Source organism: Dendrobates tinctorius, unplaced genomic scaffold (assembly GCF_039654945.1).
Source record: "Dendrobates tinctorius isolate UK_male_01 unplaced genomic scaffold, ASM3965494v1 ptg000001l, whole genome shotgun sequence".
Taxonomy (NCBI): Eukaryota; Metazoa; Chordata; class Amphibia; order Anura; family Dendrobatidae; genus Dendrobates; species Dendrobates tinctorius.
The window spans coordinates 55,576-79,505 of record NW_027361669.1 but is presented as its reverse complement, the minus strand read 5'-3'; the positions used below and the strand labels follow the sequence as shown (position 1 = coordinate 79,505).

General features: G+C 39.3%; 1 protein-coding gene across 1 annotated transcript in view; it reads right to left on the bottom strand.

Annotated features, from left to right (window-relative positions):
- Positions 1-12,409: 12,409 nt before the first annotated feature.
- The window catches only part of LOC141085707 (glucocorticoid receptor-like), a 59,052-nt gene continuing 47,531 nt past the window's right edge, over positions 12,410-23,930 (bottom strand). The window contains exons 5-6 of the mRNA XM_073571607.1: positions 22,435-22,592; positions 12,410-21,893 (exon numbers count right to left, since the gene is read on the bottom strand). Of these exons, the coding sequence (XP_073427708.1) occupies positions 21,741-21,893; positions 22,435-22,592 (311 nt within the window). The 3' untranslated portion in view covers positions 12,410-21,740. The remainder of the gene's footprint in view (positions 21,894-22,434; positions 22,593-23,930) is intronic.

The following is a 23,930-nucleotide window of genomic DNA, read 5'->3' as shown; positions in this document are numbered from 1 at the left end:
TAATCATCAACATTAACAGAAATAAACACTTGAAATAGATCACTCTGTTTGTAATGACTCTATCTAATATATGAGATTCACTTTTTGTATTGAAGAACTGAAATAAATTAACTTTTTGATGATATTCTATTTTTGTGAGAAGCACCTGTATATTTAAATATTTGAGATGTGCTTGCTCTGACTTTTCTTTGTGGAGCCTTATGAAGAGAGCCATTCTCAAGTAATAGTTGCATGTCCCTCATTATTGGATGAGTCCTGAACAATATTGTATTTTCTAGAATGCCCAAATCAGTTCTGCCAGTGATGTTTACCACTGAAGCGGGTCGTTTTCCCCTGTCACAGGGGCTCAGATGATGCCCTAGTTACAACGGAAAAAAAAAAATTAGCAGTAAAAAAGAAAAATTGCGCTGCCCAAAGATTTCAGCTTGAGAGAAATTACGCAAATATCTAAAACATATTGGAAAAAAATATTTTTCATTTAATATACATTTTACTAAATTTTATGACCCCTGTGGTGATACGTATGGGGTTCTCATTCACACAATTCATTCTTTATCAGAAAAATGTGCATGGCACTTAAAGCACTAATACTGCAATATTCTTTTGATATTTCAATATGAAAAAGTGTGTATGGCATCTTTTCCACTATTTGACAAAACTTTACAGTGTTAAATTTATTCAAGACTGGCTGTAGAGCCCGGCGCTGCCCGGGCATAGTAACTAACTATGGTTAGTTATAACAAAATATAATGATATCTATCTATCCATCTATATATATATATATATATATACAGTGGGGAAAAAAGTATTTAGTCAGTCAGCAATAGTGCAAGTTCCACCACTTAAAAAGATGAGAGGCGTCTGTAATTTACATCATAGGTAGACCTCAACTATGGGAGACAAACTGAGAAAAAAAAATCCAGAAAATCACATTGTCTGTTTTTTTTTTCATTTTATTTGCATATTATGGTGGAAAATAAGTATTTGGTCAGAAACAAAATTTCATCTCAATACTTTGTGATATATCCTTTGTTGGCAATGACAGAGGTCAAACGTTATCTGTAAGTCTTCACAAGGTTGCCACACACTGTTGTTGGTATGTTGGCCCATTCCTCCATGCAGATCTCCTCTAGAGCAGTTATTGTTTTGGCTTTTCTCTTGGCAACACGGACTTTCAACTCCCTCCAAAGGTTTTCTATAGGGTTGAGATCTGGAGACTGGCTAGGCCACTCCAGGTCCTTGAAATGCTTCTTACAAAGCCACTCCTTCGATGCCCTGGCGGTGTGCTTTGGATCATTGTCATGTTGAAAGACCCAGCCACGTTTCATCTTCAATGCCCTTGCTGATGGAAGGAGGTTTGCACTCAAAATCTCATGATACATGGCCCCATTCATTCTTTCATGTACCCGGATCAGTCGTCCTGGCCCCTTTGCAGAGAAACAGCCCCAAAGCATGATGTTTCCACCACCATGCTTTACAGTAGGTATGGTGTTTGATGGATGCAACTCAGTATTCTTTTTCCTCCAAACACGACAAGTTGTGTTTCTACCAAACAGTTCCAGTTTGGTTTCATCAGACCATAGGACATTCTCCCAAAACTCCTCTGGATCATCCAAATGCTCTCTAGCAAACTTCAGACGGGCCCGGACATGTACAGGCTTAAGCAGTGGGACACGTCTGGCACTGCAGGATCTGAGTCCATGGTGGCGTAGTGTGATACTTATGGTAGGCCTTGTTACATTGGTCCCAGCTCTCTGCAGTTCATTCACTAGGTCCCCCCGCGTGGTTCTGGGATTTTTGCTCACCGTTCTTGTGATCATTCTGACCCCACGGGGTGGGATTTTGCGTGGCGCACCAGATCGAGGGAGATTATCAGTGGTCTTGTATGTCTTCCATTTTCTAATTATTGCTCCCACAGTTGATTTCTTCACTCCAAGCTGGTTGGCTATTGCAGATTCAGTCTTCCCAGCCTGGTGCAGGGCTACAATTTTGTTTCTGGTGTCCTTTGACAGCTCTTTGGTCTTCACCATAGTGGAGTTTGGAGTCAGACTGTTTGAGGGTGTGCACAGGTGTCTTTTTATACTGATAACAAGTTTAAACAGGTGCCATTACTACAGGTAATGAGTGGAGGAAAGAGGAGACTCTTAAAGAAGAAGTTACAGGTCTGTGAGAGCCAGAAATCTTGATTGCTTGTTTCTGACCAAATACTTATTTTCCACCATAATATGCAAATAAAATGAAAAAAAAACCAGACAATGTGATTTTCTGGATTTTTTTTTCCTCAGTTTGTCTCCCATAGTTGAGGTCTACCTATGATGTAAATTACAGACGCCTCTCATCTTTTTAAGTGGTGGAACTTGCACTATTGCTGACTGACTAAATACTTTTTTTCCCCACTGTATATATATATATATATATATATATATATATACTGTATATATATATATAAATCTGAGTGTAGAGCCCGACCACTCCGCATAGCTACATTCACTATGATATCCCACATCATCCCATCAGCCAGAGCTACCGGACTACTACCTACTAATATCCCACATCATCCCATCAGCCAGAGCCACCGGACTACTACCGCTAATATCCCACATCGTCCCATCAGCAAGAGCCACCGGACTACTACTCCTAATATCCCACATTGCCCCGTCAGCCAGAGCCACCGGATTACTGCCCCTAATATCCCACATCGTCCCATCAGCCAGAGCCACCGGACTACTACTCCTAATGTCCCACATCGTCCCGTCAGCCAGAGCCACAAGAACTACCACTAATATCCCACATCATCCCGTCAGCCAGAGCCACCGGACTACTCCCCCCTAATATCCCACATCATCCCGTTAGCCTGGGGTCAGAACCAGAGCGCTAAGTGGAACGGTCCTAACTTCCATACCGGGGATCCCTTTAAGAGAGACCTGGTATCAGAACCAGAGAGCTGAGTGGATTTGCCCTGACTTCCATTCCAATGATCCCTTTAATAGAAGCCTGGGGTGAGAATCAGAGCGCTGAGGGATTTACCATAACTTCCATACCGGAGATACCTCTCAGTGAATTCATCTAGTAGTGCAGTAATCATATTGATACCACAGGTGTGCCACAGAATTTTATACCATTGGGCAGTGAAAAAAATAAATTACATTTTTTACCATCAAAATTGGTTTTAGTTTCAGATTTTACATTTTCACATTGGGAAATGAAATGGGTAAAATAGCACCAAAATTTGTCCCAATTTCTGCTGAATGTAGAAATACCAAAATGTGGCTGCATAGTACTGCTTAGTCACACGGCGAGACTAAGGAGGGACAGGGGCGCTATTTTGCTAGAGTAGTTTGCGGACTTCATATACAGAGTCTCTAAGTACTAGAAGAGCAGAATCCCCCACAAGTGACTCAATTTTTGAAAATTATACCCCTTTGGGAGTTTATCTACAGGTGTAGTGATGATTTTGACTCCATGGGTTTTTTCCAGAAACAAGCATTAGTTGCTGATTGAAAATTGCAAACGCCATTGCAGTGCCCATTACGTTGTGGTGCCCAGTAACTTGGAAGCCCCTATATATCCAATTTTTGTGGGTTGAGTTGAAGCTTTTGTCAGAAACATTTTACAAATTTGGGATTTGCGCTGAGCACTTACATCTGGGTTTACATATAAATCTCCGAGTGACGTGAGACATGAAACCCCTGAGGGAGGCACTAATTACAATGAGGCTTTAGTGTTACTGTTGACTTCATCTGGCCTCTGTTCAGCGGTGTCCTTTTCTGAAATGCACAAAACTATGGTGGACCGCACTTTTATGCACACCTAAAAAGGTCACCGCCAGATCACAGATCAGGAGGCGTCCACAGTGCCTTCATCTGCCTCATTAATGGGAATCATCCACCGGGGGTTCTGTCTGAATCATGTATTGCAGAGATTTACACGGGAAACCAGTTGTAAGTGCTCAGTATAGAGTGCAGGATAAATGTGAGCCGAGCCTTACTGTGATTTTTTTGGGAGGCAGAATGAACAAAAACCAGCAATTCAGGAATTGTTTTCTGGAGTTCTTTTTATGCCATTCCATGTGTAGTATTGATAAGGCAGCTTTATTCTTCTGGTTAGTAGTAGTTTATAGAAAAAATAATTTTTGCATTGCTTTATTCTGAGAGCTATAACTTTTTAAATATTCTGGTGGCAGAGCTGTATGATGACTTTTTTTTTGCCAGACAAAATCAAACTTACAGAGATACCATTTTTATTTACATCAGTCTTTTTGATCGCGTTTTATTCCACATTTTGTTCAGCGGTATGATAAAGCATAGTTTTTTGTCTAATTTTTTTATGGTGTTCACTGAAGTGGTTAACTAGTGGCACAGTTTTATAGGACTGGTCGTTCCAGACACAGTGATACCAAATATGTGTACTTTTTTATCAGATGCCGTTCCTTTCAGCGTTTGCGCATTGAAAAGGCCTCCGACGCTTGCGCAGTATGCTTTTCCCAACTGTGGGCAAAGCATATAAATCGGTACTGCGCATGTGCCGGTATTTTTCAGTGCGGTCTATGCCCAGTGTGTCCTGCATGTGAAGACTTCCAGGGTATACTGCGCAAGCATCGGAGGCCTTTTCAATGTGCAAGAGTGGAAAACTACGGCATCTGTGATATTCACAGATGAAGATTACGTTCATCATATCGAGGAGGGGGGAGAAGGCAAATAAGCCCCACCCATCGGAGCAAACCATGGTGCTTTCCATACACCTCCACCAAGATAAAATGGTATTTATGCATCAAAGGTGCGGGGTCGGGGGGAATCAAAAGTCCTAATAGAATCCTTATGGGACGCACAATTGGGTGATATCTTTACATGATATCACTAAAAATGGGTGCGATTCCCTTTAAATAATCTCTAAAAGATCCAAAGCTAAAGATGAAACATTTCCTTTGTAATTTAACTAAAATAAATTCATTTTTTACATTTTAAAAATTAAGAAAGGAAAATGGAACAATGCATGGTTAGTACCTAGTAGCACTTCCTTTTGAAAGTATCACAGCTTGTAAATGCTTTTTTGTAGCCAGCCAAGAATATTTCAATTCTTGTTTGAGGGAAAATTCTTCCAGTTCTGTGAGATTCCTGGGTCGTCTTTCTTGCACTATTTTGAGGTCTAGCCACAGGTTTTCAATGACGTTCAGATCAGGGGACTGTGAGGGCCATTGTAAAATCTTCAGCTTGTCTTTTGAGGTAGGCTATTGTGGATTTTGACGTGTTTAGAATAATTAACCATTTGTAGAAGCCATCCTCTTTTCAACTTCAGTTTTGTTTTCATATGGTCTTATTTTTGCATCAAGAATTTGTTGAAATTTCATTGAATCCATTTTTCCCTCTGCCCATGAAATGTTCCCCGTGCCATTGGCTACAACCCAACCCCAAAGCATCATTGACTCACCCCAATGCGTAATCTTTGGTGAGATGTTCTTACTGAGATTCTGTGTCCCTTTTTCCCACACATACCTTTGATCATTGTGGCTAAAAAGTTCTATTTTAATCTCATTAGTCCACAGGACTTGTTTCCAAAATGCACCAGGTGTTCTTTTGCATACTTCTAATGATGAATTTTATGATGAGAACCTAGAAGCGGTTTTCTTCTGATGACTCTAATGAAAACCACATTTGTGCAGGTCTGAATGGTAGAGCGATGTAACAACTCCAGACTCTGGTAAATCTTTCTGAAGGTCTTTTGCAGTCAAGCGGGGGTTTGGATTTCTCTCTAGCAATCCTATGAGCAGCTCTTACTGAAATTTTGCTCGATCTTTGAGACCTTATCTTGATCTCCAATGTTCCTGTTAACTACCATTTCTTAATTACACTTCGAACTGAGGAATGGGCAACTTGAAAACGCTTTATCTTCTTATAGCCTTCTCCTGCTTTTTGGGCCTCCACCATTTTCAGAGTACTAGTCAGCTGCTTAGAACCTGTGGCTGCTGTTTTTTGGAACAAGGTTGGAGGCTGGGTTTTTATAAAGCTAGGACATTTGCAGCACCCGGCCTTTCCTAACAATGATAGTGAACAAGCCATAACAGGCTAATTAAGATCTGAAACCTTGATAAAAGTTATCTGAGCACAAGAATCTACAACAGTGCCCAAACTTTTGCATTGGCCCATTTTCCTTTTTGTAATCTTAAAATGTAAAAGAGACCATTTCATCTTCAAGTTGCTTAAATGTTCACAACAATAATTTTGACCAAGGGGGCCAAACTTTTACATGCCACTGTATAACAATGCATTAAAAAATGACAAATCAAAACCATATGAGAACTCATGATAAATTGTACACTGATAAATGCAACATAATATGGAGGAATACACATGTGAATGTTTGATAAATTAAAAATGGTTTTAACTAGTGAAATTGTGATGTGTATAATTAATGGTTTCTATTATATTTGACCACAATTCACATTGTTTTGTTATTAAAGTAATAAACCATGTCTCATCATACGTTTATTCCTGTTGGGTCTCTAGTTTTCAGATTACATATCCAATAATGCCTTCTGGTTAATAACATGTTTTACATCTCCTTTACATACCGGCTTTCTTGATTTTAATAGCAAAATCTAAGCTTTTCAGCCCTTTAGTGCTGAATGACAATGTAACGACCCCACCAGCATTTTCTGCACCAAACATACACTTCATAGATCTGAATCAATATTCTTTTCAAGTTACCTTCTCAATGGAGAATTACCTTAAAGTTAGCACAAGATTTTCTTCTTTGGAATACAGTTATGAAACTTCCTGTCCTGTGTGGTTATGGAATGATGAATCCTGGACAATAAACCATAAAATACCCTTTGAAATTATTTTCCCCTGGTCTGCATTCCATTAAAGGGAATCTGTCACCTCATTTTAGCCTTATAAGCTGCGGCCACCACCATCATCATGGGCTTATCTGTAGCATTCTGTAAAGCTGTAGGTAAGCCACCGATGTAACCTGAAAGATAAGAAAAACAAGTTAGATTATACTCACCCGGGGATCTGGTCCAGTCCAATGGGTGTCGCGGTCCGGTGCCTCCCATCTTCTAGCGATGATGTCCTCCTTCTTACTTCTGCCACGGCTCCTGCGCAGGCGTACTTTATCTGCCCTGTTGAGGGTAAAGTACTACAGTGCGCAGGCGCCGGACCTCTCTGACCTTTCCCGGCGCCTGTGCACTGCAATACTCTACTCTGCCTTCAACAGGGCCGATATAGTATGCCTGCGCAGGAGCCACGGCAGAAGGACATCATCGCTAGAAATTGGGAGGTGCCGGACCGGACCGCGACATCCATGAGCATAATCTAACTCGTTTTTCTTATCTTTCAGGTTACATCGGGGGTTTATCTACAGCATTGCAGAATGCTGTAGATAAGCCCCTGATGGCGGTGGCCGCATCTCATAGGCCAAAAATGAGGTGACAGATTCCCTTTAATAGTCTATGGGACGGAGAAAAAAAATGCTTTAATAGGAATGTTGGGCAAACAATATTGCAATTTTGGAATGGTTTTCCATTTTACTGTAAACTGTGTTCCAAATTATTATGCAAAAAGAGTTTAGGAGTGATAAGGTTAGAATTTTTTTGTTTGTCATTTAAACTCATTGATGGTGATGTGTGTCAGGGCTCTTTCAATCACTGAAAGCAATTGCAGATACCTGTGCAAATTAGTTTGGCAGGTGTGTCCAAATAAAGGCAAGACTACTTAAGAAGGTGTTCCACATTATTAAGCAGCCTACATTTTTTGCCACAATGGGAAAGAAAAAGGATGTGTCGGCTGCTGAGAAGCAACAAATTGTGGAGTATTTAGGTCAAGGCATGACTGCAATCAACATTGCCAAGACACTTCATCGTGATCATCACACAATCAAGAAGTATGTAGCCGACTCCCAGCACACACGTGTGCGTGCTGATAAGGAAAAATTGAGGACTCTTTCCAACAGGCAATTGCGTCAGGTTAAAAGTGCAGCTGCAAAAATGCCTTGTCATAGCAGCAGACAAGTTTTTGAAGCTGCTGGTGCCTCCAACGTCCCCGAACAAGATGCAGGGTCCTTCAGAGGTTTGCAGCTGCGCGTAAGCCATCCTGTCAACCACCTCTATCCACTGCACACAAGCAGAAATGGCTCCAGTGGGCCAAACGATACATGAAGACTGACTTCCAAACTGTTTTGTTCACCGATGAGTGCTGTGCAACGCTCGATGGTCCAGATGAATGGAGTGGAGGATGGCTGGTTGATGGACACCCCATGAAAACATGGCTAAGGCGCCAACAAGGAGGAGGTGGAGTAATGTTTTGGACTGGAATCATGGGGAGAGAGATTGTCGGCCCCTTTAGGATCCCTGAAGGGGTAAAGATGAACTCCATAATCTATGTGGAGTTTCTAAAACAGCACTTCCTGCCATGGTTCAAGAGGAAGAACCGTGCTTTCCGCAGCAAGATCATTTTCATGCGTGATAATGCACCGTCTCATGCTGCAAATAACACATCTGCATCTCTGGCTGCTATGGGCATAAAAGAGGACAAACTTATGGTGTGGCCACCATCTTCCCCTGACCTCAACCCCATTGAGAACCTCTGGAGCATCATCAAAAGGAGTGTCTATGATGGCGGGAGGCAGTTCACATCTAAGCAACAGCTCTGGGAGGGTATTCTGTCCACATGCAAAACAATTGAAGCACAAACCATCCAAAAACTGACAAATTCAATGGACGAGAGAGTTCAGAAGCTTCTTTCGAACAATGGGTCCTATGTGCAAATGTAACATCACCTAGAATAAAGTTTTGACTTGAAAACTGTTTGATTTCATTTTGTAATAAGCTGATAATGCTTATAATTTCACAATTGACCATTTTTTTGTTCAAAATAAAAATAAAAAGGTTGAAAACTCTGCTGTGCATAATAATTTGGATCATGCATTTTGAGTTTCTTATTTAAAAATATACTGTTTTCATAGGCAGTTTGTTCAAAAACATTGCAATTATACTAGAATATTAGATGACTGGAAAACAGCAATGACTGCAATTCATATAGGTAATTTAGAGAAAATATGAGGAAATATTTTTTGCATAATAATTTGGAACACAGTGTATTTACCATACATGGTAAAGTGTTTTACATTTTGGTAGATCAGATTTTTGTCTGCTTTAATTTTTTTTGTTGTGAAGTCAGTTTTTTTTGCTTGGAAAAACATTTATTTGCCATTGGCTACTTGATCTCTTGTATTATAGTTAATAAACACTACAGTAATGGAGAATGTTAAGCAGTAAACAGTCTGGTATGAGCAGGCTGGGCTTCAGAGAACAGAGGTGGTGGCCAAGGGGCCCTTCAGTAAGGACATGGCAACCAGTCAGAACCCCATGATTGTGCCAATGTGTCAAAGTGACAACAGAATTTGTGGTTTAATAGCAGTGATTGGCAGTGATCTGTCTCATTGCTGCTCATGTGGTGCAAACAATGCAATTTTGGAAAGCCATAATTTTACCCAACCCTGGAGAGTTTACCACAGTTTAGGGAAAATGTTTGTTTCAGGGCTGTGTGCTGCAAGTTGCAATTTTCAGAATACCTTGAGAGCAGCAGTTTCCCAAAAGAATCAATGCATTTCACAGGTACAATCCCCCCAAATTTTACATTTTAAAAAAGTTATATAAGCAAGTTTGGCATAGTAACCCACTCAGATGTGTGTATACTATTAGTAGCATGTATAACCTTAACAATTCGCAGAGACCACCGCAGCATAGGTAAGCAACCCCGACGTGCGTTTCGCCCGCTAAATCGCCATGCTTTCTTGGTAAGGTTATACATGCTACTATTAGTATACCCACATCTGAGTGTGTTACTATGCTACACTTGCATATCTAACTTTTATTCCACATTTGTGTTTGTACCTCTGAAGGGATAGTAATGATTCTTTTTGATATGGGAGATGTATGCAATGTTTTCCCTATCTGAGGTAGTATCTAATTGTAGGGATACAAACTTGCATAGTAGACCTTACCATAAAGAATTTTCTTAATTGTATCTGAACCTTCTGTAATTATACACTTCTGCAGAGATCCACTACTGTGTGTCCTTATTTTGACTTGTTTGCATGTGATTAGTATGTAATTTTTTTAGGTGCTAATAAAGTATTTTTGTACATTTGTAAACACTCCTATACTAATGTAACCTAGGTAGTCATCAAATGCATTAAAGTTATCATGATGCAATATTCTATATTTTTAGTCAATCACCTAAACCCTTTTGGTTGGCTATTAAGCACCAGGTTTTTGGTCCAACGGGGGTCTGCTATTTGATGTATTTCACAAATACGGTAAATTTAAAACAAGAATTAGAGGGCACCACCAGATAATAATTAAGATCAGCCTATCGCATAGAAAAAATAAATCAAAGACAGAAAAAGAGGAAGGATGCGTAGAAATTGATCACCTAAAAATAATTAACAAGGCATAATTAAAAAGCACAACTGGCTACAAGAATACCATATATTCTAGACCACACGACTATAGTGCTAGGGTCTATTCAGTCTATGAGTAACAATTTAGGAAGCCAAAAGTACCACCTTAGTACTAATACAAAAGTGATAATTGTACCAATAATAAGAATGAGGTTATCAATGGCCCAGATCCTAAAATAAGGGCCAGTAGTCATACAAAGTACACAGAGGTTCTAAGATAAATATACAATAAATAATGTATATAAAGCACACATTATCTATTGAATCTTAGAACCTCTGTGTACTTTGTATGACTACTGGCCCTTATTTTAGGGTCTGGGCCATTGATAACCTCATTCTTATATTATTGGTACCATTATCGCTATTGTATTAGTACTAAGGTGGTACTTTTGGCTTCCTAAATTACGCTACATACAGACGGGTTAGACCCTAGCACTATAGCACTGTGCTCTGGAATATACATTTATTCTTGTTATGGCCAGTTGTGGTTTAAGTGTCTTGTTGGATATTTTTAGGTGATCCTTTTCTTTCCATACTTCTTTTTCTGTGCATTTGTGAATCAAATACATTTAGACAACTCTTTTTCTAAACACAAAATGTTGAATGTGATACAGAAAAGGATCTTTCAATGAAAAAAAATGAGAGGGTGGTCTTGTATTCAATTTAAGTACCTAACAGCAAAGTTTGTTTGTTTTTCCCCATTTAATTGGAACCCCCTCTGCCCCATGTAAGCAACACTGGCAGAAGAAAGCAAAACAGTTTTCTTTGCTGCACATACTCCCCCTTGAAGATCAGCCATGTTTTGAATGTTTTATTCACATTCTACCCAGCATGAGTTAGATAGCAGCAGACAGGGTTAATAGATGGGACCAGCCCCAGATGGGAGGAGTTCGTGAGCACTAACAGAGGAAGTTTTCCTGATATTGTTCAGATAGGGATGAGTGTTGAGAAGTTACAGACCTATGGTCTAGCTGCGTGCAGTCTTAAATAGAAATGGTGTGTGTGAAGAGGGTAACCATTATATATTGGCTAGTACAGTCTGAAAGAAAGCAAAGATTAATTAGCAACATTATTCTGGAATATTGCTCAGGTGAGCAGCAGGACATGAACCTTAGCAGCAGGTCAGAAGGCCTATTTAAAAAGGGATGTTGTATCGCTCAGGGAGCAGTAGGTCAGAAGGTCTAAAGAATTCCTTATCTCAGGTAAGCGGGTTAGCTTCTTATCAAGTACAGATAATAGTTTGGAGTGTCACCATACAAAGGCGAGTTCTCCTACGGGGAGCTGAAGATGAAGTGGCACTGCAAGTAGCATGTGGCCTTTAGCAAATGCACAAAGTAATAGTGAAGAGTCATACTGATATACCTCAGCCATTGGGGTCCTCACAAATCAATATTGAGCTGAAACTAGCCGTGATGAGACATAGCAACAGACCTTGACCCATGCCATCTTCGCCTGTGAGGATCGTAAGTTTATTTTTGGACTCTGCTCTCCTTCATTCATCTCGGCCTTGGCAGGCAAGGGCCAGTAGACAATGTAGTATGGGGTCTGCTTAGGTATATTGCAAAAGGTAACAGCTACACATCCCTAGCCAGGACGACACTCACCTCAACCACATTAAACTCACATGGTCTCCTGACATTTCAGTACAGAAATTTGAGGGAGCAATTGGATCAGCGCAGATCAGGGTTCCCCAACTCCAGTCCTCAAGGCCCACCAACAGGTCATGTTTTCAGGATTTCCTTAGTATTGCCCAGGTGATAATTGCATCACCTGCACAATAGAAGGGAAATCCTGAAAACATGACCTGTTGGTGGGCGATGAGGACTGGAGTTGGGGAACCCTGGTGTAGATGAACAACAAGTTTAGAAATGCAAAAATGACTTTCACTGGGAACAGTGTAATGAAAAATAACTGGTCTAAATAAAACAAGAAATAAAACACAACAGTATTAGTTGGTTAATGAAAAAGCATGTTTTTATTATGTGACTTCAAGGTTTATTTTTATTGAGAGCGGCAGCGCATGTCTCACATGTACTGCAACACTGTACAAATGGGACTTTACCGAAAACAGCAAATTAAGAGAAAATAAATGCACACCTGCTCCACACAAAGACATAAAAATCCAACATTTCACAAAATAAAGGGAAAAGACAATATAACAAGTGAATTTCATTCAGCATGTATAAAAAAACCCTACATATTAACAGAAGTTACTGTTTTAATTTTTATACAGGGTTTACACAATTAATGCAATGTAAAAAAAATATATATATACGCATCTTTCTATTAATTTCTAATAAGGCCTTACACCATTATAGAATCCAATCTCTCCCCATTATAATGTATTTCATATACTTTATACAAAATAAAAATATTGACATTTTTCCAATCTGTTCATATGGATTATTTTAGAGAACAAAAAAAACACAACAACATTAGAGTCTGTTGAGATCAACATATACGTTTTTATATTTTATATATATATATATTGGCTATAACGAGAAGCAAAGTATTCAGCACAGGCTTATAGACAGAAAGACCACGCAAGTAATGCAACGCTGCTTGTACAACTTGGTAGGATCAGATGTAGCATCAATAATTTAAAAGTGAACATTAAAGCTTTACAATGGTGACATCTACATTGTAAAATTGTTCTACGCACAGTTTGCAAAAGAATACTTGCCTGGAACAATGCTAATATCCCTTATACATGTAATAAATGACACCGGGACCATACAAAAGTGCTGCATCTTAAATTGAGTGTGCAAGCCCCTACCCAGATACCAATTGGCACATTCATATGAATAAGGCATACAGAATCTCTACAATAAGTGGGCAGATTTCGGAGAGTGTATTCATAGATACCGGGATAGGTCAGCAGTGTGGCGCATGAAAGAATTACTACTCACAGAAAAGTCACATAGCTTATTTGCAGTAAAAACTACTTTGACCACATGGCACACTACGGTTACATGTGAATACACCCTGTTTTTACTATAACAAAAAAAAACAAAAAACCAACAAACACTACTGTAACTTTTAAATGGATTCAAGTACACAAAAAAAAAAAGTTTGTGCCCCTTATGTTAGAACTATGGCTTTCCAACTAGTAAGGATTTTCACTTTGTGAACAGACTTCTGCACAATAAAACTTTGTGCTCAGCTGTGCCCAATTATTGACACTGTGGCTTAAATATTTTCATCAGTTTCCACTAGTTTTTGGCATCAATTGCGCAATAAAAGGGATTTTCCATATTCTGAAAACGTCTGACCTCAGACCAAAATCAAATATAAAAAAACAAAAAAAAAAAACCCAAAAACAACAACAACCCTGGCCTTTACTCATGCTCTCCGGGTCCAGAACGAAGTCTCCACATTGGCTTCTGGTGTTTGTTATTGCCGGTAGTGCCAATGTTATGTTGACAACGCTGCATCCAGTCTACTCCACCAGAGCTGTGGAATTCACCGATTGTCTGCATCAGCGCAAACATAAACCACTGGAAACCGTGGTGGAGGACTAGTTGTTGAACCCAAAGAGGGAGTAAAGCTTTTTTTTTTACATAAAAAAACAAAAACAAACGAAACTCCGTCTGGGGTCAATTTTCAGGAAACCTTCTTTAGTAATTGTAAGGCTGGGATCACACACGCAAGGAATACGGCCTAGTCTCGCATGTTAATACCAGGCACTGCCGCCGCCACTCACCATGTATGGCTATGCAGCCACACGCTCCGATCCGAGTCCTGGCAGCAGTGTCGGGTATTAACATGCGAGACTGCCGTATTTCACGCATGTGTGATCCCGGTCTAAAACAGTACACGCCACACCTTGCCAAGTATTTGTACTTTAAATCTTGTGAGTGCAAAGAAAAGTAGCATGGTCAACATTTAGACAATAAAAGATGGAAAACTGCTCAGATTTTAGTAGTTTGACATCATTCACTCCATTTCTTAGACTACCATAAAATATGCCGGTCATGAGTTGCAGTTTACACTGAACCCATGTACAGATGCACGAAGCAGACTAGTCCTTTGGCACTTCTAATTTGCCAAGAGGGCTCAGCCTTCATTATTTTAGTACAGGCGGAGGTGTATGTACTCTCTCTGGTTAGAAAATCAGGAGAAAATTTAGCCACTACACCTACTAACTTCCGTCAGTCATCTGATGAACACATATCTGATGCAAGGAAAATCTAACTTATTCTACTCAAGTTCTTTCTAGTAAAGCATCCAGATTTTCAGTAGGAAATCTGTACATGTTCATGTACTCCTACAGAACACCACAAGAAGCAACTATCCTGCATCGTGTAATAGTTACGTTTAGCCTCTGATTCGTTAAGCGATTTTTGTTCTTCTTTACATATTACTATGGACTACACAACTGAATAGTTGTCTTAGAGTTGCTACATAAATGGTCAAGAATATAATTTCCTCCATTCAATTTAGAACGTTTAGAAAGCCACAAGGCATTTGGAACCTGTCAAACTGGCCAATAGGTGTTAGCAGATGTAATATTATAGTGGACTCATTTTTAAAAGGGATCAGTCACTTAATTTATGCTGCTCAAACCATGGCAGCATGAGTCGAAGCTTGGCTACACGATTGCAGAAAGGTATTTTACTCTGAAATGCTCCAGTTTTTCAGAGAAGCCCATTTGATGAACTGGCCAGGTACTATAGGAAGAGACTTTATTAACCCAGGACAACCTCAGGTGGCTTCTCGCAGCTAGCTCCATTTGATTGACAGGTTTCTCCTACATGTGTAGAAACCGGTCACTCACCTGGAGCGGTGCGGGAAGTTGTTGGCCAGGGCTACACCCGGCTAGTCAAGTCTATCCTTATAATCAGCCAGTTTTTTGGGGCTTCAGATAAAATAAACAGTTTGAAGAGTTACAGAGTAAACTATATGCGACTAATCAGGGAGCCAGACTGATTTATGTTACTCATGGTTCAAGCAGAATGAATCAAGTGACAGGTTCCCTTTAATGTCAGCTCACAAGAAATGTCGCTTAGATGCATTACCAAAAAGGGCGAGCTCAAGCCAATGAGCGTTACAGAGCACTGTCTTTATTAGGCTGGGTTCAGACAACTATACTAAAATAGGCCATTCATGTCAGCAAGTTGTGAACAGTACAGTTCTGTGCTTGTCCGCTCAGCAGACCTGTACCAGAGCTGCCCATTACTGAAATACAGCAGTCTGGTCTGTAGCCCAGGGCAAAATACATGCGCCACATTCACATGTGTCATGTATGAATGATTCACTAGGGATAAAAATGCTCTTTACATTTCTACTATTTCATTAAATAAGAAAATTTAGGTAAAAGTGGGGACACATCACAGACATTCAAGTCTTCTGTAGAGAACAGTTTGTACTCAAAATTTTCTGCAACTTTGCTTTAGCCATAAATTTTAAAAATTTTTGCATTGTGACATGGGTAGGGCAACGAAAACCCATGGAAGATGCTCTTTTAGCAGTTAGACTAGGACATCATTCTATCAATCTCCTTTGATGCCAAACGTCATGCACTAGTTCATCACCCCACACTAGTGCCATATCCCAACATTCAAGGGACCAAGTGTTAAGACTTATAGGTTTTTTTGTTTTCTTCTTTCTATACTTTGCTAAATCTGGTCAATTATGAAAAGGAAAAACATTGCTTCAGTGGCCAAAGTGCTTTCTAAACCATTGTAATCCTCGTTGCCAGCTATTTTTGAGGCTGGGTTTCACAGGCTGTTTTATTGCATTTTTATGCAATTAAGTACATTAACACATGGATTCTCACAGTGGATTTCCAGGTTTTGAATTGCAGTTGTGTTTTGTATAAGTAACATTTTTGGAATAGGCTTCACCTGTAATTAGATGGGCAAAAAAAAAAATTAATTTGTAAAAAAGCATGCATCCGTAATGTGTTTTTATGTACTTGAGTACCCAAAAGAGTGGTTAACATGCAATGAAAGGGTCATGTGAAAACACACCCCAAGAAGCTCTGGTTTTTATGCTATCCAGTGAGCAGGAAAATACTGATATCTCAAGAAACACCTAGACCTGACAGCCACGCAGGACAATCAAGTGTTCAAACATGACTAGTGCTGGTACCCTGCTCAGTTTACTGATTTCAAAAACGACAAAATTGTAAAATACTAAAAAGGGATTGTCTCCTGAACATACCACCATCTCATAGGGCCACTTGTGACATTCATATGTCATACGGGAAGTGTTCAAATACCATAGTATTAATGTAATAAGCCATCATTCATTGAATGTCAGTTTCCTCCAGAAACTAAAGCGGACCGGCTGTGAGTTACTAAAGCTGGACCTTCAGAGATCAGTTGATGGCTTGACTAGCTTTGAGTTAAAAAAAAAAAAAAAAAAAAAAAAAAAAAAAAAGTGTTTTTCATGGTGACAGGCTCCCTTTAAAGGGTTCTACACATTGATAATGCAGTCCAACCTGCAGGCATGTTATAGAGCAGGAGAAGAGTAGATTGATATATAGAGAAAAGATTCAGTATAATTTGTTTTATTTCACTCTCTGCTCTTTCCGGGATTTTCAATCCAGTGGGTGGTCCCATCAGTGACTAACCGCTATCTCTATGCACTCTTATGCAAGAAAAAGCTGTCAGTCACTGAAGCCCCCTTCACACATAGCAAGATCACTAGCGATATTGCTAAAGCGTCACCGATTTTGTGACAACAGCGATATCACTAGCGATCTCGCTACATGTGACACTTACCTCCGACTGCTTTCTCGTTGTCGGCTTCCTGCTGGCGCCGACGAGCGACTCCATGGACGCAGGAGGAAGTAGTCAGCAGAGCTGCTCTCTGACAGGTAAGTAACGACCGCTGCTGCATCGCTGGTGAGATCTGCCTGTTTGGCAGCTCACTAGCGACCATTTAGCGATGCACCAGCAATCCTGACCGGGTCGTATCGTTGTCGGGATCGCTGGTGCATTGCTAAATGTAACGGGACCTTGATTGTCCTGTGGGTGGTCCTATCAGTGACTGACAGCTATCTGTTTGCACTCTTCTACAAAGAAGGCCATCAGTGACTGATGGGACCGCCCACAGGACAATCTCCGAATGAGCAGGAGATAAAATTATTAAAATCACAGGTTTTACTGAATCTTCTCACTATCAATCTGCTCAGTTCTCCCTGCTTTATACTATGATTACTGTAGATTGGACAGCATATTTATGGTGACAGGATACTTTTATATTATAATGTAACCTACTCAATGTTGAATGTAAAAATATTATATGGGAAATGAGATGCAAGCTCTTAGCGATAGGAGATCCAAATGTTTGTTATCTTTTACAACATATCTCTGCTGTCAAATCATAACGTGAAGGTGCAAATAGTTTTTTTATTAGGCAGACGCAAAGAACCCCCACCGTTAAGACATCTAGACCTGCCAATAATGGTAGGGATCAGCTGAGTTTGTGTATGGGGGCCTCCATACTCTTACTCACCCATCAAGATGATGTCAGATTACAGAAAGATCTGAAGTCAGATTACCGATTGATACTTTAATTCTTTGAGACAATCAGCTGCCAGAAAAGACCAGCGGCACTCAAAGAACAAAGGCTCACTCGGTAGAGCCAATCATTCCTGTGTTTGGGGGACACTGAAGAGATAGCTGATGGCCAATAACCATCTATAGGTGTTTCAGGCTACAAGTATTTGAAAATGAATTGTTACCTACACTCAACTCTGGATCAGCTGAAATTTTATCTTTAGTAAAATTGTACAAAGCAGGTAAAAAAACTGCTTTATTTCCACAGAAATCCTGAAGAGGATCACATCCGCAAGTTAGAACAATTTCTAATCGCTGACCATTGGTTACACCGGAAAAGCCATGTCTAACAATTAATACACTGACCATTTAGAGGTTCTTGGGGCATGGAATACAATTAGGGTCTCGCATATGAAAACTAAATGTAGAAAATATCCAGATTCTGGCATGACAAGTTCCTTAAATTAGGTTGTTTGTTACAGGAAACTGTTCTAGACCCATGTATACATTTGTATTAATTGGATAAGCAGTAGCGTCAGTGACCTATGGAGGGGTGCAAAAGAAGATGCATGCAGCTCTTAGGTTTTATTTTGGTAGGCACAACACTTTATTAAATTCTAAAAAAAGGGGTTTGTAAATCATTCAATCACATGATATTCAAATATTACAGCACAGGAATATGCTTGTATCAATAAACTCTAATATACAGTTACCCTGAACTATGCACGTCTCCTAAGTGCAAGATTTGGTATTATAAACTTCCCTCGAAGCAAGGAATGGCTAGCTAGGTACGTTCTGCTGATTTACGTTAACATAAGTTTTAGGTAATAGCATAGCAAGGCTGCATTCACAAGGGTCGCTTCTTTCATTGACTTGTGTGAATGCACCCCCTCAGCCACCGATGCAATTAATAGATTGAGATGGCTCCGTCCAACTCTCTGGAAACAGCTGATAAACTGACATCAAACTCTTAAGGCATTCAATGTTTTAAAGGAGAAAGAAAAGAAACTTGCAACTTCAACACAATGATAACTAAATTATGCACTACAGGAATATGGACATCACAATACATTAGGCCATTTACACCACAATACAATAAATCAATGAAGCGGGGGAGGGTTACAGATATCAAAAGGATGTGGAAACAAAAAGTTGCTATCAATATAGTTAACTGACATGTATCTGAAAAACATTTAACATTTCAGACAAAAAAACAAAAAAAAAAAAACATTTACATCAAAAGAAAGCTGTGCTGGGGCTCACTGCATCCAGGTACAGTGAGAGGTTGGGTGTCCCATCTTCCAGATTCCGCAGCTGAACACTGCCATCTCAGATGAGGAAACAAGTGCTTTCAATACTGTCTTTTGGGCAATGGATCCTCGTTTTATAAGTACAAGACAAATTTCTACTACAGACCTAGGAGGTAGAGCAGCGGGTGGGGGTGAGTCTACGCCAGAGAAATCCTGAGAAATTCTACCGGTTTGTGTTAGTAAAAGCTTCATGGCGAACTAAACTGCGCTTGTACATTTTTTTTTCTTTGACAAAAATATTAGAATTTTGTTTTGTTTTACAGACTAAATTTGTCTCTGAATCCTGTAAAAATTTGTAAAGTTTCTAAAAACAAATATGAAAGTTCCCATTTATTAAAACTGTAAAAAGTTGAAAATGTGAGACTAATTATGCATCAACTAACGGGTTCTTATTTCAGCAATTTTTTTTTTTTTTTTTACAGGACATGTTTGTTAGTACACTGTCAACCTGCAAAATTTCTATTCCCAGGTAGAATGAGGCCTGGACTCCTGCAGATTATCGTACAAAAGAAATGCAGAGAAAAGACTCGATTTACTCGAGACCTTATCCAGTTTTAGTTCTTAGAGGGAAAAAAAAAAAAATAAATAATGAAAAGCACTATCAACCTGTTATGGTCAAACTGTCTACATGCTGAAATCCTACCATATCGATTTGCATCTAGAACTGTAAAATGGCTGGTTATCGATGTTCTGTCCAGAATGAGACTTCACACTACTTTTTGCACATTAGATAAAGCATTTAATGTTAGACCAGAGTATTCTTTCAAGCTGCAGTAGCCCTTTCACTATCTGTCTACACTTCCATTTACACCAATATGGCATACATCTGTAAAAAGTATAAATATAACGTTCATTTTATGTAGCTTTTTTTCTTTTTTTAACTTCTAACACATTAAACTTATTTATGACCCTGCTGTAAAGTGGCTTTGTAGTGACCCTGAAAAACTGAAAAAAAAAAAAAATATTGGTCTGATTAAATAAAAGTCATGTGAATGGCTTTTCAATATAGCTATGATTTTCGTTTCCTTTACAAATAAAGCACACACACATAAGCAAACATTAAAACGATTACAGCAGATTCTACCACTGCATCTGAGTAATTATGGCACGTGAAAAATGTGAACTTTTGCAGCTGAACTATTCTGTGGACTGGGTTCACAAGTTATGTATTGCGGATGGATTTTTAAACTGAAATTTGAAGTGTTTAAACGTCTAAAATCTTTGCACTTGTGTTGCAGAAACTTTAAAAACAAACACATAACAATGCCAGGCCAATGATATGGATTTAGGGTTCCCACGGAAATAGGTGAAACCTGCACCAAAAGTTCAGTTCTAGAACAGAAAATGGCTATTTGTGCACAGTGGGGAATGAGTTACAACTCATCCACTTTACTAGTAATGTAAAATGCTGTGGATTGTGTGTGGATAATAAGCAAACAGGCAACATGTGAACCTCGCCTCAACTGCCTTAGTTCCCACTAAGGCAGGGCTCACACTCGCACAGTGTTGTAGGGATTATAACCAGAACCTAGAAGGCACAGGTCTGTAAGAACATCTGGAACATGATTTGTAGACACAAAATGGTACCTGAAGCAGACTTAACGTCGTTAAATAAATGCATTTGGCTGGATAACTCAAACTGATTTGCGAGTAGTTGAAAGAGTCAAGTGGCCAATAGGGCAAGTAGGAATAGTTGAAAAAGCCTTAGTTGCCAATATAGTGAACATAGGGGTAGTTGGAAAAGATTACAGGCGTATAGAGTAAATGTGGTAGCCGAGAGAGCCTAGTGGCCAATATGGCGAATGGACGCATGAAAGACGCACTCTGAAGATTTTGTTTCACTTGTGTTACAGAAGCGGTTAGCTGGCTCAGCCTTAAGAAAAAACAAAACTCAAATCTATACAAACAGGAGTCTTGAAACAAAAAAAAAAAAAAAGGGAGAGATCATCTGTAAAAACTAAGAAACTGCTAGATCCAAACAGTAGCTTAAGAAGGCACAACTTCCCTTTTCCGATATACTCTTGTAAACTTTCAGCAGGTTACATGCAGAAATCAAAATCTTACTTTCCCCATGGGAGAAAAGAGAAAAAAAAAAAAGGAAGCAAAACACACCTGACAAGAAAATTGAACAATTGATAAAAATGTAGCACCATTCCATCCAACGTTAAGATTTTATCAGAATGTTGAGAATGGAGCTTCTGGTTCAATGATCTATTTCTTCTCATTTCAGAGAGCGAAATGAGGAATTTTCTGTAGTCGAAATCTTGGCCCTCTGTAAACCACATGAACTGTAGTGCATAATCACAATAGGTACACCGTTGCAAGGACAATTACCACATTTTTTTTTGTTTTATTTTTAATACAGTATAAGCTATGTTTTCTGACTTATTTTTCCTTAAGGCAACTTCTTAAAGTTTATGTATTTATATACTTATTTATATATAGGATTTGAGTAAGGCAGTCACTTCTGATGAAACAAGAGTTTTCTGATATTTCCAGACGAATATTTTGGTATCTGATTGCTGATAATTTCGGACAACATCTCCGGAAATTCAACACTCAATGTTTTGTCCGTAAAAGAGTAGAAGCAAAAGGCTAGAAGATTTTCAACCACCTGGAAGGAAAAAAAAACCAAAGGGGACAATATGACAAAACATGAAAATATGAATCATGCTGAAAGCAAGTAACACAATGGAACGTGTAGCGGTGTCGTATTCTATTTATATTGGTGAGGATTCCATTCTGGCGGACCACACCACCTAATCTGCACAAGACACTCTGCTAGGGCATATTTGTGTGCGGCACACCGACAAAGCAGTATAACAGGTGTGACACTGTAGGCTATGTGATAGTATAGCGGCTGCTGCGGGCACGCTAAAGGCAGTTCTGAGGTCACAGAGTCTATGGGGAGTATACTGGCTCGCTGTAGTCAGGGGTCTCCCAAAGATTCAAAGCTAAAATCTGTTAATAGCAGCCGGGGTTTGTTTGGAATCAGTGATTAAGTTGAGTAACACTGGTTCGCTGTAGGTAAGCTCTAGCTACTATATAACTCCCATCACACCACATACATGGCCATGTTGTTGCGGTGCTACAGGAGGACGCCTTAGATCCATCATAACAGGAACAGTAGATCTTCTATTCCACTAAACACTTACTTCATGCATTGTATCCATGAGCTTTGTCAGTTGGTAAAATCGTTGCCAGTTTTGACTGGAGTTTCCTTCCCTCTTTACTATGGCTTTTCCAAGTTCTTTAATATAGGTCATGCGAATTTCCTCAAATAGTGCATGACTTTTCAGGCCATCCTTGGGAACTATAAAAGGAATGTACAGAAGAGGGGTGTGAAAAAAAAAGTTTAAAAATTGTAGCCATGCATAAAAAACCCTCAAAACTTAAATATTGCTTTTGAAAAAGGGAACCGGTCATCTGATTCATACTCTGATAGCATGAATCAAATCCTGCCTGTACAAATGAAGCTAGCCATGTTCTTTGCCTGCAACGCTATGGAGTTTCAAATAATATATTGTTAGAAGATCTCACCAGAGATTAAACAAGTCCTGCACTCAGGAAAAAAGCAGCCGACAGCACAGCAGGGACTAAAGGGATGCAAGTTCAAAAGTTCATGAACCCAGATGAACAAAAATATCCATATAAGAAAAGGAACAGCATCCAATCCAGGTGAAAGACGTATCAAAGATTTATTCTGTCAATATAGAATACAACGTTTCGGCCATATTGTGGCCTTTTACAATTATAACAAATAGCACAAATGGTGGCCTTTTATGGTGTGGCACAGCCAATCACCACTCCGGTTACACCCATCACATATAATCATACATTAAATGCATATAAATACATCAATCAGATATATTCAATACAGCAGCCTAACTAGATAATATCAACAGTCCTTATTAAGAGCATTACAAAAATACACCAATAATAAACAAAAAATCCCCAAATGAACCCACCAATAGTCACCATGCATCCAAATATCCATGGAAATGACGCACCTATCACCAACAGTGGTACATATCCCTGAGAAATCCACCTATCCATGTTCCCATGATCATGGCGCCAACCCCAGAAGCCAATTACAAGAGGACTCACATATCTATGTAACGGTAGGCTTCCCTCTCCCCTCCATACACATCATCAGCAAGAGCCGAGCCACGTCAGAGGCGCAACCCTATGACGCCATGTGCTATTTGTTATACTTGAAAAAGGCCACAATATGGCCGAAACGTTGTATTCTACATTGACAGAATAAATCTTTGATAAGTCTTTCACCTGGATTGGATGCTGTTGCTTTTCTTATATAAACAAGTCCTGCAGTCTTGGCTGACTCTTCCCAGCACTGCTGAAGTAATCATGCAGCCAGGCTGTTTCATGCTGACTGAGGTTTAGACAGCATCAATCAGATGATCAGATCCCTTTGACATCATCAGTGCAGGTTAAACAGCACATTTAAAAAGAATATATATTTATATTATATTTATTTTATATTTAAAATATAATCTAATCTAACGTATAATATAATTTAACATATTGCAGTAATCTGAAGATAAACACTGCTTTACACTTGTGTAGCAATCCAATCTGAAGTGCAGCTGCAGGGAGAAAGTTTAGTTATATTCTCCATGTAGCTGCTCAC